This window comes from Natrix helvetica, assembly GCF_964273705.1.
Source record: "Natrix helvetica genome assembly, chromosome: 14".
In the NCBI taxonomy this organism is placed as follows: domain Eukaryota; kingdom Metazoa; phylum Chordata; class Lepidosauria; order Squamata; family Natricidae; genus Natrix; species Natrix helvetica.
In genome coordinates this window covers 6,305,630-6,323,253 of record NC_138564.1, presented here as the reverse complement: position 1 = coordinate 6,323,253, position 17,624 = coordinate 6,305,630, and the positions used below count along the sequence as shown (strand labels likewise).

The following is a 17,624-nucleotide window of genomic DNA, read 5'->3' as shown; positions in this document are numbered from 1 at the left end:
AAAAATCCCTTTCTCCTCATCAACCCCAATAACTGAACGGATGCCGAGCGGCCCGGAAGAGAATGATGAGTATCCACCAAGTAGGAAGCAGAGCTAGCTTACTTCGGAAGCTCCCTAGATAGGTATAAAGGAACATAAGAAGGCCCTCTATTAGAAGTAGCTTATTAGAAGTGCGAGATAATTAAAATAAACGAGCTTATCTCCTCTAGCTTCAATATTAAATACATGTTTTGCTGAAGGAGAAAAGGCTGAGTAAGTTTGTTTGCCTGCCATCTTCTACGGCAGGAGTCCTCAAACCTTTTAAACAGGGGGCCAATTCAGACTGTTGGGGGAGCCAGACCAGGTGGGGGGCGTGGCATGGCTAGGTGGTCATGTGACTGGGCAGGTGTGGTTAGATGGTCATGTGACTGGGTGGACGGACGTAGCGAATTTAGCAGGCCAAACGATACACGCAAATTAAACGTTGATTTGTTATGCTCCTGGCGGGAGGTGTAATGCAGGATAGTGAAGGGACGTGACTGCCTTGGGGGGGGGGCGTGTATGAGGAATGTGTGTGTGTGTGTGTGTGTCACTCCCTCTCCCTCTCTCTCTGGAGGCCGGGATGCACAGAAGACGTGTGGGAGCCAGTGGGTGGGCGGGGCAATGTGGACAGGGCAATGTGGGCGGGGCAGCGTCATGGCCCAGCCAGATTAATGACCCGGTCCCGGTGGGCCGGATACGGCCCGCGGGCCGTATTTTGAGCGCTCCTGCTTATGATTTCTGTCCTGAATTCCATTGCTCAGCGGTGTAAGACAAAGATGCTTCCTTCCTTTCTCTTTTCTGTATTTTGGGGACGCTTTTAAATAACACGCCTGTCTTCCTTTCCTCCTTCAAATATAATTGATTGTTTCAGAAAGACGGGAGATTTAGTTGTCTTTACAGAAAAGAACCTTATCTCGTAGGGTGGGGGGGGGAATCTTTTTTTAGGTCAATCTCTAAACCCATCCAGTCAGAAGAATGATGTTCTTTGTCAGAATGGCTCGCAAAATGGATTTACTATTTTCTTTTTTTTAGGGTTGGATTAGCGGTTAAAATATGTGGGTCATTTTTAAAATCCTATTTCCTCCCCCCCCCTAATCTTATCTTCTTCTCCCTCCCATTGTGCCAGACTATTAATTTGCCTGATTTATCTCTGCTCATAAAACCCTCAAAGAGATAAAGAATGCTGAGTGTAAAATTCTTTAGGAAATATTTCAGTGTTGGCCATGATTAAGGGATTTTTCTCCTATAAGGTTAACAAGAGACTGTCTCCCCTCAAAGTCATGATTGCTATTCTCTGCTATTTTGCTGCTCTTTTCTTCTTCTTCTTCTTCTTCTTCTTCTTCTTCTTCTTCTTCTTCTTCTTCTTCTTCTTCTTCTTCTTCTTCTTCTTCTTCTTCTTCTTCTTCTTCTTCTTCTTTTCTTCTTCTTCTTCTCCTCCTCCTCCTCCTCCTCCTCCTCCTCTTCCTTCTCCTTCCTCCTCCTCTTCCTTCTCCATCTCCTCCTCCTCTTCCTCCCCCTTCCCCTTCTCATTCTCCTCCTTCTCCTCTTCTTCTTCGTCCTCCTCCTTCCCCTTCTCCTTCTCCTCCTCCTCTTTCCTCCTCTTCCTCCTTCTCCTCTTCTTCTTCTTCGTCCTCCTCCTTCTCCCTCTTCTCCTCTTCCTTCTCCTTCCTTTTCCTCTTCCTCCTCCTTCTCCCCCTTCTCCTCCTCCTTCTTTTTCATCCTCTTCCTTCTCCATCTCCTCCTCCTCTTCCTTCTCCTTCCTCCTCCTCCTTCTCCTCCTCCTCTTCCTCCTCTTTCCTCCTCCTCCTCCTCCTTTTAATAAAGCTGTAGACAAGAATATTGGATTATCTGAAAACAGTCTGGCCAAAGTTTGAATTTTTTTTGCCTCCTCCTCATCATCATCTCCCCCCTCCTCTTCAACTGCAGTTTTTTTTCCTCTCTGTAAACTTCCTTCAGAAAAAGCCAAAAGGTTTACAAAGATTCAGCAGAAACACTAAATGCGGCATCCATTTGTGTCAGCTCTAGAATCATATATTTTGGGGGAAAGACAGAATCCCGCTACAAATAGGATCAGCAATGAAACATTTTGAGATGGAGTGCTCGTGATGGATCCCAGCCATAATTTCTCCCCATTTCAGAACCTTTATGAATGCCTTAGGGTACTTATTTCGAAATCTTCGTCGTTTCTCCATCACTTCTGCTAATAGCCAGATCAAACTGTGAATGCTTTTAAAGGACATAAAAGCTCATCTGAAAAACAGAAATGGCAAAGTGATTTTTCCCCTCTCCCTGGTTAGCAACAAACTAACCAGAACTTGAAAACAAAAATATGGAGGTGATTTTCTGGAGAACTTTTAAATTCTTGTATTTTTGCCTCTCCTCCCCCCACCCCCCCGCCTCCAAGTTTGAATTCTGATAAAGAAGAATCTTTGCAGCTCAGGGTTAAAATGAGGGGTCTTTGATGCCCTCTGAGTTTTCTTGCAGATGTTTTGTTACACAAACTAGATAATAGCAGCAGCCGCACTGATGATGTTCCCTAGTTGGGTAATAAAATGTCTGCAAGAAAAAAACCAAGTTCAGAGAGCACCAAAGGATTGCACAGTCCTCTACTTTCTCCTCCTCTCCACAAACCCCACTCCCTTCTAGCACTGATGATGTTGCCTAGTTGGGTCATGAAACATCTGCAAGAAAACCACCAAGCTCAGAGACCACCAAGGATCCACAGACCGCCTCTTCCTCTTTGCAAATCTCACTGCCTTCTAGCATTGATGACGTTGCCTAGTTGGGTAATAGAACGTTTGCAAGAAAACAACCAAGGATTCCTCCGGTTGAATTCTGCTTATGATCTAAAGCCTGCTCTGTCAAATATTGCATTGACGAGGGGGCCTTTTCAATACTTTTGGTCCACACAGTTAACCTTCTAGAAATGTCAACAAGCAGCTGTCATATGAGGGTTTAGTCTTGGTGTTATTTTCTTTTTAAAGACAGGATAAGCAAAAGATGCTTTTTGACTTGATATTCGCTGGGCTGGTTGAGAACAGCCAATACTTAACCATTTTTTTGTCTGACCCTCGTTTCCTTTCAGTAATGTAAAAATATTTGAAATAGGGAACAAGCAATACCTAGATCAGATCTACAGAATTATAGAGTTGAAAGATTTATTTATTTGTCGAACATGTACGAGACGAGTGAGATCCACGGTAGAGAGTTTAAGGTTAAAGTTACGGGGGTTAGAGGATGTAACAACGGAGTCGGGTAGAGCATTCCAGGCGTCGACCACTCTGTTGCTGAAGTCGTATTTTCTGCAATTGAGTTTGGAGCAGTTTACCTTGAGTTTGTATCTGTTGTTTGCCCGCGTATTATTGCAGTTGAAGCCGAAGTAGTCGTTGACAGGTAGGACGTTGTAGCATCCTACCTGTTGTGTACTGCGCTTAGGTCAGACCTTAGTTGACTTAGTTCTAGGTTGTCCAAGCCCCAAATTTCGAGCCTGATGGCATCAAGGATTCTGTTGCGAGCAGAGGAGTGGAGGACTCTTCTCGTGAAATACCTCTGGACTCGCCTGATCGCATTCATGTCCAATATCTCAACTTCTAAAGCGCTGCCATGACGATTATCAGGCTGGCATGGGGGGGGGGAAACTGCGAAAGGAGTTTTGGCTCCACAGGAGTTCACGCCAGAATGTCGATCCTAATAAATGATTGGATTTCTTTTGAACTTTGTCTCGAGGCTCGTAAATTAATTAGATACTCTTCTGGGAACTTCACACAATATTCAGTATGGATTCCAGGCAGACGAGCTGCATTCAAGAATTGGTCTGGCAAAGGTTTTGCATGCCCTAGTTTGCAGTACAATGCAGAGGTGCGTTGCTGCCAGTTTTACTACTGGTTCGCTTCACACGTGTTTTCCTTCCTTCCTTCCTTCCTTCCTTCCTTCCTTCCTTCCTTCCTTCCTTCCTTCCTTCCTTCCTTCCTTCCTTCCTTCCTTCCTTCCTTGTACAGTGATTAGAATGCAGTATTGCAGGCTAACTCTGCCCACTGCCAGCAGTTTGATCCTGACTGGCTCAAGGTTGACTCAGCCTTCCATCTTTCCAAAGTGGGTAAAATGAGGACCCACATTGTTGGGGGCAAGAGGCTGACTCTGTAAACCACTTAGAGAGGGCTGGAAAGCAGTATATAAGTGTTATTGCACTGGGCCAAAACTCACTTAACAACAGCCTCAACTGAGGTCAAGGACTACCTGTACATAACTGGCCTAATTTTTCATAGTAGATTGATCTTCCCTCTGTAATTTCCTCATGGTCCATTTAAGTCTCAAAGAAACATGCTTGGAAGGAAGGAAATCATCTCACAAGGTTTTTTCAGGTCAGGAAGCTCCAAAAGCTTTGTAAAATGTCAGAAATAGACAAAAATTGAGGTCTGAGAGCTACAATGGTCAAATATGACTTTTTGCACCATCAGCACTAGAGACAAGTTTTAAAAAAACCCTGCAAAGAGAAAATCTAAAAGAATTTTTTCATGCATTCTGAGAATGAAGTAGACAAACCGAATCTTCTTCCTTTCTTCCTTCCTTCTTTCCTTTTCCACTTTCTTCCTTCCTTTCTCTTTCTCTTCCTTCCTTCCTTTTTCTCTGTCCCTTTCTTCCTTTTTTACTTTCTTCCTTCATCCCTTCCTTCCTTTCACTGTCCCTTCCTTCCTTCTTTCCTTTCCTTCCTTCCTTCTTTCCTCCTTCCTTTCTCTCTTCCTTCCCTATTTTTCACCTCCTTCCTTCCTTTTCTACTTTCTCCCTTCCTTCCTTCCTTCCTTTCCTTCCTTCTTTCCTTTTGCAAGGGAAGAAAACTTGAGAAACCTCAGGGAGATTTTGGCGTTGAGAAAATGTAGATTGAATAAATAACTATTTGCCTTGCATATATAGATGAGGTGGACCGTTTCCCTTAACGCCTGTGGTTTAATGCTTTTTTTTTTTTAGTCTCAACATATTGCATTACCATCCATCTTGGGAGGGTTATAAATACGTCTTATGTAACTTTAAAAAAATGTAGAAAGCCCCAGGGCTAAAGGAAAATCAAAACCCTGCAGGATATTTATGTGAATGAAGCCTTCATTTGCAAAGGAAAGGAAAAGTTGATCTTTTTAATGAAGGAACCACCTCATCAGGCCTCTCCACATCAATACTGACATTCAGTTTTCAGCATTCCTAGCAATTGGAGAGCCTTCCTCCTGGGAAAGTCTCACCCATTGTTCACTTAATCTTGGACGAGGGGGCGGAGGGTGGCATTGCCCATAGCTCAAGGATTGGATTTGGTTTAATTTCGGAGCTGAGGACACCAGGGTGGGGGTGGGGGGCAAACGCATGGGATACTTGTGGATCAAACCCATTCTTTGAAGGTGACTCCGGCTAAGAGACACAGTGGCTCAGTGGCTAAGACGCTGAGCTTGTTGATCAGAAAAAATCGACAATTCGGCAGTTCGAATCCCTAGCGTCGCGTAACGGAGTGAGCTCCCGTGACTTGTCCCAGCTTCTGCCAACCTAGCAGTTCGAAAGCCCGTAAAAATGCAAACAGAAAAATAGGGACCACCTTTGGTGGGGAGGGAACAGCTTTCCGTGCGCCTTCAGCATTGAGTCATGCCGACCACATGACCACGGAGACGTCTCCGGACAGCGCTGGCTCTTCGGCTTTGAAACGGAGATGAGCACCGCCCGCTAGAGTTGGGAATGACTAGCACATATGTGCGAGGGGAACTTTTCCCTTTCCCTTACTGGCTAAGGTCAAGGGTGGAAAACTGCACTTGCAAAACCTGAATTAGGAGAGGAGGAGAGAAGAAGGTAGAGAAGGGACGTTGGGAAGAAGGAAGGAATAAGGTTGTTGCAAAATAAGATGGAGATGCAGGGGGGCAAAAAAGTGATCCCAGTTGTGTCTTTTACATTCTTAAGCAGATTGTGATAAATGCTAGAAGTCAACAGATAAATCTTAATAGTATCTACAAGAATGTATATTTGTGAATTGTACATGGAAAGAAAAAATAAAACTTTTTTTTAAAAAAAAGAAATTATTGTATTTTTCAGAGTATAAGACACACCTTCCCCCCCCACACTAAAAGAGGGTGGAAATGTTGGTGCGTCTTATACACCCAATACAGTCATTTTTGGCCTCCCGAAGCCCCGTCCCCACATCCCATTTTTGCGTAAAGTGGGCTTTTTTCCCCACAAAAATAGAGGCTTTTTTTTGCCTTCCCCCAGCTCCCAGCAACCCTCTGCAGGCTTCAGCAAGGCAAAAATGCCCCCGTTTGTGTGAAAAACGGCTGTTTTTTTCATGAAAACAGAGGCTTTTTTGCCTTGTCCCAGCCCTGCTGAAGCCTGCAGAGGGTTGCTGGGGGCTGGGGGAAGGCAAAAACTTTTTTTCTTACTTACCTCTTTGAAATCTCGGTGTGTCTTATACACCGGTGCGTCTTATAGTCTGAAAAATACGGTAGACACCGCTGGGGCCCCTCTCAGCCCTATGATTCTGCATTCTAGGACACTTAATCATGACGCAGCCCATTCTCGTCTTCAAAACCATTCTCAACGACCGATTTTTATCCGCCGTCATATAACAGCCGTAACTTTTCCCGCAGGTCTGGCAGTGTGGCGGGAGCATGGAAGTCCTGCCTTGCTCCCGGGTGGCTCACATTGAGCGCACCAAGAAACCTTACAACAATGACATCGACTACTATGCCAAGCGCAACGCCCTCCGTGCGGCTGAAGTGTGGATGGACGACTTCAAATCCCACGTGTACATGGCGTGGAACATACCAATGACGGTAAGGGGGGGGGCAAGGCCTCTTTCCCACGAATGGAACATTCCTGAATTCTGCTTATCAGTCAAGAGGATAGACCAGTCACTTGGTGAAACCTCAATTGAAGTGCTTCTGCCTTTTATGATACCACTCCACCCTCCCTACCCGATTCTGCTGAGATTTAATTAATATTTATTTCTGGTTTTTAAAGAGCATCTCTAGATTCAGAAACTGCTTACGTTGGTTAGGAAGGAAGGAAAGAAGGGAAGGGAAGGGAAGGAAAGGAAGGAGGAAAGGAAGGGGAGGGAGGGGAGGGAGGGAGGAAAGACAATGGGAAGGAAAGAAAGGAAAGAGGAAAGGAAGGAGAGGGAGGGAAGGAGGAAAAATAATGGGAAGGAAGGGAAGGAAGGAATAGGAGGAGGAAAGGGAGGGAGGGAAGAAAGATAATGGGAAGGAAGGAAGGGAAGGAAGGGAAAGGAAAAGAAGGAGAGGGAGGGAAGGGAGGGAGGGAGGAAAAACAATGGGAAGGAAGGGAAGGAAGGAATGAGAGGGAGGAAAGACAATGGAAAGGAAGGGAAGGAAGAAAAGGAAAGAAGGAAGGAAAGGAGAGGGAGGGAAGGGAGGGAGGAAGGAAAGACAATGGGAAGGAAGGAAAAAAGGAAGGAAGGGAAGGGAAAGGAAGGGGGATGGATGGATGGGGATTGGGTAGGTTGGCAGAAGAACGGGGCTGTAGACCAAGTCAACGATTGTGTGAACTGGAGAACAAGCTGGGTAGAATCTTGTTTTGTGGTTTTGTGTATCCCAGAACCCTGGCGTTGACTTCGGAGACGTGTCAGAAAGGGTTGCTTTACGGCAACGTCTGCAGTGCCGGAGTTTTAAGTGGTACTTGGAGAACGTCTACCCTGAAATGAGGGTTTACAACAACACCATCACCTACGGAGAGGTAACGTGCGAATTCCCATCTCTGAAATCTATTGTTCTGTTTTATTGCTTTATTACTCCTTCAACCAGGGAGGGGGGGGGGAAGCCATTTTTGAGAAATTGCCAAGACGATTTTGGCTCGGCGCTCCTATTTACGCTGCCCAACCGTAATTGCTAATCAGATTTCGAGTGTGATGTACAACCGGACCCCTTCTTGCTGGTTGTCTCCTGGAATTGCGATTCGGAAGATAGCTTATTATTTTTATTTTCCTGCTCAAAGACATCCTAATAAAAACGAGCCTCTTCGCCGTTGGCCTCTTGTCAACGGAACTGTTAAATATACGAGCGAGGATATAAAACACACCGAGAGGTTGTAAAAATATATTTCCCATCCATCGAAACACTCCATTTATTTATTTATTTTTAAAAGCCTGGGTCATAAAAACAACAACAACCACGACACAGGCTACTATCTTCACTCCTGAATAACAATATCATGTGTCGTAAAGCAACACTGTTCCCACTTCAACGCTGGAAGCACATTGCGGGAACACAGAGGACTCCCTGCTTCCTGACCTCGGCGTTTGCGATGGGCGATGAAACGGTATTTTTTATCGTCTTTTCAGAAGAGAAGATTCACTTCGGTTCTGAGATGCTCGTCTTGTTCCAGCCAAGTTTGATCCCGGAGAGTTTTGGCTTATTTATTTAAAGCCATTCTTCTTCGGTTTTATTACTCTCGGCGAAGGGGCCATAACTTTTTTTTAAACAACTCTTGGCTGGGAAATGGGATAAGAGAGCATTCATCGGCTGCAGTTTGGTTTGGATTTCTGGTTCATCCCAGCGGAAGGCTAGTTCGATAGGAGACAGGGTGATGTCACGGTTTTGGGAGTTGGGAGACCTGGGTTGAGTCTCCATCCATGGTCCATAATGTCAGGCCAACTTCAAAGAGGGAATTCATCAATTACCAAAGCAGAATAGCACAACTGTTTGAGATGTACCTTTTTTTCTTTCTTTTCTTTTTTCCTTCTTTTTTTCTCTTTCATTTTTCTTCCTTCCTTCCTTCTCTCCTCCTCTCTCTCTCTCCCTCCCCCTCCCTCTCTCTCGTCCAGTTGTCTCCTGAAAAAAGCACCTCTGGGACAACTATGACCTAGATGACTGAGAATCTTCATAGATTTACTTTCTCTACCTCTCTCTCTCTCTCCTCTTTCCCTTCCTTCCTCCCTTCTTTTCTTCCTTTCTTCCTCCCTCTCTTTTTCTTTCTTTCTTTTTTCTTTCCTTTCTTTTTCTTTCTCTCTCTTCACTTTCTCTCTCTTCCTTCTTGCCTTCCTTCCTTTTTCCCTTCCTTCCTTCTTTTTTCTTCCTTCCTTCCTTCTCTCCTCCACTCTCTCTCTCCCTCTCCCTCCCCCTCCCCCTCTCTCGTCCAGTTGTCTCCTGAAAAAAGCACCTCTGGGACAACTATGACCTGGATGACTGAGTATCTTCATAGACTGACTTATTTTCTCTACCTATCTCTCTCTCCTCTTTCTCTTCCTTCCTCCCTTCCTTTCTTCCTCCCTCTCTTTTTTTTCTTTCTTTCTTTCTTTTTCTCTCTCTTTTCACTTTCTCTCTCTTCCTTCCTGCCTTCCTTCCTTTTTTCCTTCTTCCTTCCTTTCTTTCTTCTTTCTTTTTTCTTCCTTCCTTCCTTCTCTTCTCCTCTCTCTCTCTCCCCCTCCCTCCCTCGTCCAGTTGTCTCCTGAAAAAAGCACCTCTGGGACAACCATGACCTGGATGATTGAGAATCTTCATAGAGTTACTTTCTCTCCCTCCCTCTCTCTCTCCTCTTTCTATTCCTTCCTTCCTCCTTTTCTTCCTCCCTCCCTCCCTCTTTCCTTTCTTTTTCTTTCTTTCTCTTTTCGCTTTCTCTCCCTTCCTTCCTTCCTTCCTTTCTCTCTCTCTTTCTTTCCCCTTCACCTCTTATCTGCCTTGCTTTTGATTTCAGGTACGCAACAGCAAAGCTAGTGGATACTGCTTGGACCAAGGTGCAGAAGACGACAATAAAGCCATCCTCTATCCATGCCACGGAATGTCTTCCCAGGTAAAAACACACCTTGAATTGCTCTTCTGAGGTCAAGTGAGACCTTCCCTTTTGAGAAGGAGAACTAATTCTCAAGCTAAGTTTGAGGCTGGAGGTTGAGCAAGGGAGCACAAAGTCTTGAGGAACCTTTAACCAAACTAAGAGGCACATTTGATGTAAAACAGGCTTGTGTCCCTTGGCCACAAAGTCAAGACCTCATGGATTTGGGTGAGGAGGATCAATGTTAAAGAGGTGGGAGTTGAACAGTGAGATGAGAGCTAAAGTTTTAGCAGCTCTTGTTCTGACCGAGGCTTCCCAAGAGACTGAAGCAAACTCCTTGTCCCAACAACAAAAACCTTTTATTAGCTGACTGTGAATTCTGCTCCTTCCCATCCAGCAAAGTCTTTCGAGGGAGGATTTACAGTCACAGACCTTATCTGCCTTGGAGAGCTGCCAGGCGGATATCTGCAAAACTTTTGCAAGGAGTCTCAGAGAGTCACAAACCAATGAAGTGAACTAATGGTCTCCTGCAAACTCCACTCCCCTTTCGCTCCTCTTTTATTTCCTCTGGGAGGGGCCATTCATTGTCCACCTATGGCCTTACTCCCAAGTTCTTTAACTCTTCCCTTCGTCTGGCAACTCTGCCCATGTGCACACTGGGAACAGGCTCCAGCTGTTCTTCTGCCCCACTGATGTCCGACTCTGAAGGTAGCTGATAACTGTCAGACAGCCCTGGCCCCATCTCTGCCTCCGACACAGAGCCCTCATCAGAGCCTTCCCCGGACTCCAGGACTGGCCCATGTCCCTCCCCAACCTCCTCACTCTCCGAATCTGCTGCCAGCTCCACTGGACGCTGGCGGGCCACAACAGCTCTCTTGTTGCATTTGTGGTGGTGCTAGATTTAACTGTGGTCTTATTATCTTTGCTTTGGTTTCGATCTCAGCTCGTCCGTTACAGCACCCAAGGATTGTTGCAACTGGGCCCCCTGGGATCCACGGCGTTCCTACCCGACTCAAAATGTCTCATAGATGATGGGAAAGGAAGGACCCCCGCACTGAAGAAATGCGAAGATACGCTGAGACCAACCCAGCGACTCTGGGACTTCACACAGGTATGAGAGGCACGTCGGAGTATATAGATATAAGGGATACTGATAGAAGAGAATAGTTGCATCTGAAGGATGAGACTGTGGGGTATTTGATGCTCTCTGAGCTTGGTTGCTTTCTTGCAGGACGTTTCATGATCCAACTAGGGAACGTCATCAGTGCTAGAAGGGAGTGAGTTTTGCACAGAGGAGGACTGTGTGGTCCTTGGTGCTCCTTGGGTTATGTTTTTTTTTTGCTGTCATTTCATGACCAAATTAGGCAACATCATCAGTATTAAAAGAGAGTGGGGTTTGCAATGTGGAGGAGGGGAAAAGGAGGAGGAGGAGGAGGAGATAAGGAGGACAAGGACGAGAACCGTGGCGTCTTTGGTGCTCCCTGAGCTTGGTGGTTTTCTTGCAGACATTTCATAACCCAACTAGGCAGCAGCATCAGTGCTAGAAGTTTGCAGAATGGAGGAAGAGGAGGGAGGTGAAGAAGAGGAGAAGACCTGTAGGGTACTTGGTGCTCCCCAAGCTTGGCTGATACTTTTTTCCAGAAGTTTCACGATCCAATTAGGTAATAATATCTTCAGTGCTATCAGATTATCACCACTCTCCTCTACCACTGATGACGTTAGCTAGTTTGGTCATGAAACATCTGCAAGAAAACCACCAAACTCAGAGGGCACCAAAGACCCCACAGCTATAAGTGTGGAACTGAAAGGGAGTTTTTATTCTGTTCAAGTATTACACTTCCCAAGTCATTGCCAACTTATTTCTTTCCAAACGTATTGAGATTCCTGTTCCTACAACTCTCAACCACCATGGGAGTTGAGAACCCTGGAAATTCCATGGGATTCTGGGAGCTGCGTGAATGCTGAGGATTCTGGGAGTTCTCGAATTCTGGGAGCTAAGGATTCTGGGAGTTCTTGAATTCTGGAGCTGAGGATTCTGAGAATTATTGAATTCTAGCAGCTAAGGATTTTGGAGTTCTCTGAAATTCTGGGAGTTCTCAAATTCTGAGAGCTGAGGTTTCTGGGACCTCTCTGGAATTCTGGGAGCTGAGGATTCTGGGAGTTTTTTGGAATTCTGGAAGCTGATGATTCTGGGAATTCTCAAATTCTGGGAGCTGATGATTCTGGGAGTTTTCTCGAATTCTGGAAGCTGAGGATTCTGGAACTTTTCTAGAATTCTGGGAGCTGAGTATCATGGGAGTTCTCTGGAATTCTGGGAACTGAAATGGAGGCTGAAATGAAGTTAGACTTACATCTCTAGCCAGCATTCCACGCCAGGAAAGGGAAACATACATGAAAAAGAACACACTGGCATATAGAAATATTCCCCTGCTGGTTCCTATTATTATGAAGAGTCTCAAACAATTTGATTTTCCATTTAAGAGAAATAAAGCAATCAGTCATTTTGATTACATTTTTGGGGGGGGGGGGACTCTCTCTTTTCCTGGTGCCTGCAAGCAATGCCAGTCCCTAGCAGAAGAGTTTGCGTTTGGAAGGAGAAAGCTGCATATTTAACTCTTCCCTAGCTTGTCTTTTTTTTCACGGCACAGTCACCTTTGAGGCAGCCTTTTCCTCTGGTTCAAATTTTTCAGCACACAAAGCCAAGCTTTTAAATTCTTCCCCACACCAGCACATAACACAGGCCTCCACATGTTCCATTTTTGAAAATCTAATATTCTGGCTATCTCCTTCTCCATTGTAACAGTCAGCAGAGTAATCCCAGCGTGCCCATTTTTCTTTCCCTTCTAAATCCTACAGCGTGCAATTTCCATATTTTGCTTGCTTTTTTTCCATTTTCATCGGAGCTAGGAGGGTGTCCCTTCCTCACTCCATCTAGTAGCAATTATTTAAGTCCTATTCAAGTCCGGCTGCAAATTTGAGAGTTCAGAGGTCTGGGACCCAAAATGTTCTGATCAAGATGCTTGCTAAGAATGATGCGGTTGAATGTATCTCTAAATATATTGAGAAGTAAATAAAGAGGCTAAACCGTATGAAGAACGGTTGCAGGAACTGGTTATGTCTAGTCTAATAGAAAGAAGGACTAGGGGAGACATGATAGCAGTCTCCCGATATCTCAGGGGTTGCCACAAAAAAGAGGGAGTCAAGCTATTCTCCAAGGCACCTGAGGGCAGGAGAAGAAGCAATGGGTGGAAACTAATCAAGGAGAGAAGCAACTTGGAATTAAGGAGAAACTTCCTAACAGGGAAGACAATTAACCAATGGAAGAGCTTGCCTTCAGAAATCATGAGGGCTTCATCACTGGAGGTTTTTAAGAACAGATTGGATAGCCACTTACCTGAAATAGTATAAGTTCTCCTGCCAGAGCAGAGGGTTGGGCTAGAAGATCTCCAAGGTCCCTTCCATATTCTATTCTATTCGATTCGATTCTATTCCATTCTGATGGCTGGATAAGATGGATGGATGGATGAAGATAGATGCTTGAATGGATAGATGAGATATAGATGACAGATAGATAGATAGATAGATAGATAGATAGATGGATGGATGGATGGATGGATGGATGGATGGATGGATGGATGGATGGATGGATGGACGGACACAGACAGACAGACAGATAGATAGATGATAGATAGATGATAGATAGCTAAATAGCTGATAGCTGATAGCCAGATAGATAGGTAGGTAGGCAGGCAGGCAGGCAGGCAGGCAGATATAGACAGATAGATAGCCAGATAGATAGATAGGTAGGTAGGTAGGTAGGTAGGTAGGTAGGTGGGTGGGTGGGTGGGTGGATGGATGGATGGATGGATGGATGGATGGATGGATGGATGGATGGATGGATGGACGGACACAGACAGACAGACAGATAGATAGATGATAGATAGATGATAGATAGCTAAATAGCTGATAGCTGATAGCCAGATAGATAGGTAGGTAGGCAGGCAGGCAGGCAGGCAGGCAGATATAGACAGATAGATAGCCAGATAGATAGATAGGTAGGTAGGTAGGTAGGTAGGTAGGTAGGTAGGTAGGTAGGTGGATGGATGGATGGATGGATGGATGGATGGATGGACGGACGGACGGATGGATGGATGGACGGACACAGACAGACAGACAGATAGATAGATGATAGATAGATGATAGATAGCTAAATAGCTGATAGCTGATAGCCAGATAGATAGGTAGGTAGGCAGGCAGGCAGGCAGGCAGGCAGATATAGACAGATAGATAGCCAGATAGATAGGTAGGTAGGTAGGTAGGTAGGTAGGTAGGTAGGTAGGTAGGTAGATAGATAGATAGATAGATAGATAGATAGATAGATAGATAGATAGATAGATAGATAGATAGATGATAGAGATAGATATACAGACAGACAGACAGACAGACAGACAGACAGACAGACATATGGATAGATATTAGCAGTACTTGAGGCAATGCCGCAGTGGAAGAGGGAGTCAAACTATTATCTAAAGCCCCTGAAGGCAGGACAAGAAGCAATGGGTGGAAACTAATCAAGGAGAGAAGTAACCTAGAACTAAGGAGAAATTTCCTGACAGTGAAAACAATGATTCAGTGGAATGGCTTGTCTCCAGAAGTTGTGGGTGATCCATCATTGAAGGCCTTCCAGAAGAGACTGGACGTCCATTTGTCTGGGATGGTATAAGGTCTCTTGCTTGGTTAGAGGGTTGGACTTAGAGACCCTCCAAGTCCCTTTCAACTCTATTATTCTAGATTCAATTCCCATGGCTTGTTCCATGGGAATTGAATCTACTTAGGACTAGTCTATTATTTAAGGTCCTGACCTGATCATTTTATAAGAAAAGACTTTCAGAGGTTGATACAGATCACATCCCTGCTAAAGCCAACAGGAGGTCCCTCTCTTGACTTACTTTGATGGCTCCTCTAATCTTAAGATCACTTTACAGAATTTTTTTAGACCAATGCTAACTTGTTTGGTCTATCCTCTTTTTATATTTTGCACAATCCTTCCCTCAGTTTGATATCAGCTGAAGGCCAATAATAAAAAGCCTGAGGGTGGAAGAATCGAGGTCAGGAAAAGATCTAAGGTAGACATATCATCAGCTGCTTAGAGGGACGCAGTGGTGGGAAGGTAGCAGCGTTCTGTGCACCTTCGGCTTTGAGTCCTGCCGGCCACACGACCACGGAGATGTCTTCGGACAGCACTGGCTCTTCGGCTTTCAAACGCAGATGAGCACCGCCCCCTAGTGTCAGGAACAGCTAGCACATATGTGCGAGAGGAACCTTTACCTTAAGCTGCTTAACAATGCTGGGATTTGACCTGCTTAATGATGATTTATCTTCTCTGCCATTTTTTTGAATATCTGTTTGGAATTCTACTTCACCCAATTGATCGTAGCATTTACAAAAGAGCCTTTTAATCCGGCCATATCTTTGGGGTGATTTGTATTATTTTGGTTTTCTCTTGGCTTGTCTTTGAAAACTTACCACCCTTCATTTTCCTTCCTTAACAGAACGGACCCATCATCAACAGAGATACTGGCCGGTGTCTAGAAGTAGAAATGTCTAAAGATGCCAACTTCGGACTTAGATTGGTAGTACAAAGATGCTCGGGGCAAAAATGGATGATCAGAAACTGGATAAAACACGGAAGGCATTGATCTCCAAGCTTAAAAAGAACGCCTTTTCTCCAAATCCCATGTGCTTAATCTCTCCGATGGTTGTAGATTAAATAGGATTCCGATGAAGAAATTTTGATGCCGATAAGAAAGGAGGCCAGCGTACAGTTTTGGGGTGTTATTCTTACTTTTTATTTTAAAGGAACAACGTGGACTGGCCTTGTCGATGTCGAAAAAACTGACGCCAAGGAGAACACCAACCTGGGGCTCGTTCCTCGATAGACTTCGTTGGGTTGATTCTATAGGAGGGTCAGTCTAGGGAACCTTCACCTGCCCCATGTCAATCAGAAGCTACCCCCAACTGATCTTTGTGTGTCGTTGGGTGACCAAGGAAGACTTGTCCAACTTTTCTCGTGTTTCTTTCTGATGGATCAAAGATAAGACAATAGAATCAAACTTTGCTTCGGGACTCATGGAATTGGGGGTGTGGGGTGGGCGAGAATAGGGAGGGTCGACATATTTGGGGTGATTTGGTAGGATCTGGTGCCTCGCTGAAGACGATCCTGTCCCGGGCGGATTTTGTAGCTTTAGGTTTTCTGGCTGGATGCACAAGTCTTGTGGTGAAACAGAGCCCATGTGCCTTTTCTACTGCGCTTCCTGTCCTGGAGAACTGGGAAGTCCACACACAACTTCAGCATGCCTGACAAACTCTTTCAAAAGCACCCCAAAGGCGAGAGCGAATACCCTGTAAATAAATGACCCTGCCCTCCAACGCACACACCCCACAAAAAAACCATGAGACACGATCTGCTTCCAGCAAGTGGACTTGGAGGCCGATGGACCACCAGGGCCTCCAAACATTTCTGTCAAATTGTAATATTTTCCCAACAGGTTGGAAGGAGCACCTGGGGACTCATCCTATCGGCTGCATTTCATTCATTTGGCATTAAATTTCAATTGACCGTATTGATTTTCGTCCTAGCACCATTTGCTTTTGGGGGAGTCTGGTGGTGGTGGGGCTACTCACGAGTTTAAGTCCAGGTAGTCCTCGACTTACAAACAGTTCATTTACTGACCATCCGAAGCTACAACGGCACTGAAAAAATGTGACTTAGGGCCATTATTCTCACTAACGAGCATCGCCCTGGTTGCGTGATCAAAACTCAGACGCTTGACAACTGGCTCGTATTTATGACGGTTGCTCTGCCTAGGAGTCACGAGATCCCCATTGGCGATCTTTTGACAAGCAGCATCCATGGGAGAGTCCGATTCGTTTAACAACCGGGCTGCTAACTGAGCAACTGCAGTGATTCTCTTAACAACGGCGGCACGAAAGGTCGCCGGATGGTGCAAAACTCCCTTAACCAATGTCTCGCCTAGCAACAGAAATGGTAGGCTCCATTCTGGTCGTAGGTTGAGGACTACCTGTGCAGCTTTTGACGTCACAGCTCCCGCAGGAGATGGTTTTGGATCTGAATTGCGTAGCCTTAAGAAATGGATGCAGGTACAGATTTATAGAGTTGGAAGGGACCTTGCAGGTCATCTAGTCCAACCTCCTGCCTAAGCAGGAGACACTACACTGTTTCTAACAGATGGTAGTCCAGTCTCTTCTTGAAAGCCTCCAGTGATGAAGCTCCCACAACTTCCGAAGGCAACTTCTGTTCCATGGGTTAATTGTTCTCACTGTCAGAAAATCCCTCCTTATTTCCAGGTTGAATCTCTCTCCTTGATCAGTTTCCATCCATTATTTCTTGTCTGGCCTTCAGGCGCTTTGGAAAATAGCTTGACCCCCTTCCTCTCGGTGGCAGCCCCTCAAATATTGGAAGACTGCTATCCTGTCTCCCCTGGTCCTTCTCTTCACTAGACTAGCTATACCCAGTTGCTGCAACCGTTCATCGTATGTTTTAGCCTCCAGGCCTTTCATCATCTTAGATAGATTCATATTAACAGAGTTGGAAGAGACCTTGTAGGTCATCTAGTCCAACCCCTGCCCAAGCAGGAGACCCTTCCCCCTTTCTGACAGATGGCAGTCCAGTCTCTTCTTGAAAGCCTCCAGGGATGAAGCTCCCACAACTTCTGAAGGCAACTTCTGCTCCATGGGTTGATTGTTCTCACTGTCAGAAAATTCCTCCTTATTTCTAGGTTGAATCTCTCCTTGGTCAGTTTCCATCCCTTGTTCCTTGTCTGGCCTTCAGGTGC

At 45.2% G+C, this 17,624-nt stretch overlaps 1 protein-coding gene across 2 annotated transcripts; it reads left to right on the top strand.

The window, feature by feature from the left end:
• The first annotated feature begins 751 nt into the window (after positions 1-751).
• LOC309399271 (polypeptide N-acetylgalactosaminyltransferase 9) lies at positions 752-16,412 on the top strand. 2 transcript variants are annotated; one of them, XM_081966961.1, is made up of 6 exons: positions 752-786; positions 6,633-6,818; positions 7,600-7,737; positions 9,694-9,789; positions 10,712-10,879; positions 15,321-16,412. In XM_081966961.1, the coding sequence occupies exons 2-6, from the start codon at positions 6,654-6,656 to the stop codon at positions 15,465-15,467; spliced, it is 714 nt and encodes a 237-aa protein (XP_081823087.1). In that variant the 5' UTR covers positions 752-786; positions 6,633-6,653; the 3' UTR covers positions 15,468-16,412. The 2 variants fall into 2 exon arrangements, with proteins under 2 accessions (XP_081823087.1, XP_081823088.1); XM_081966962.1 differs by lacking the exon at positions 752-786 and having other exon boundaries at positions 6,628-6,818.
• The last annotated feature ends 1,212 nt before the right edge of the window (positions 16,413-17,624 follow it).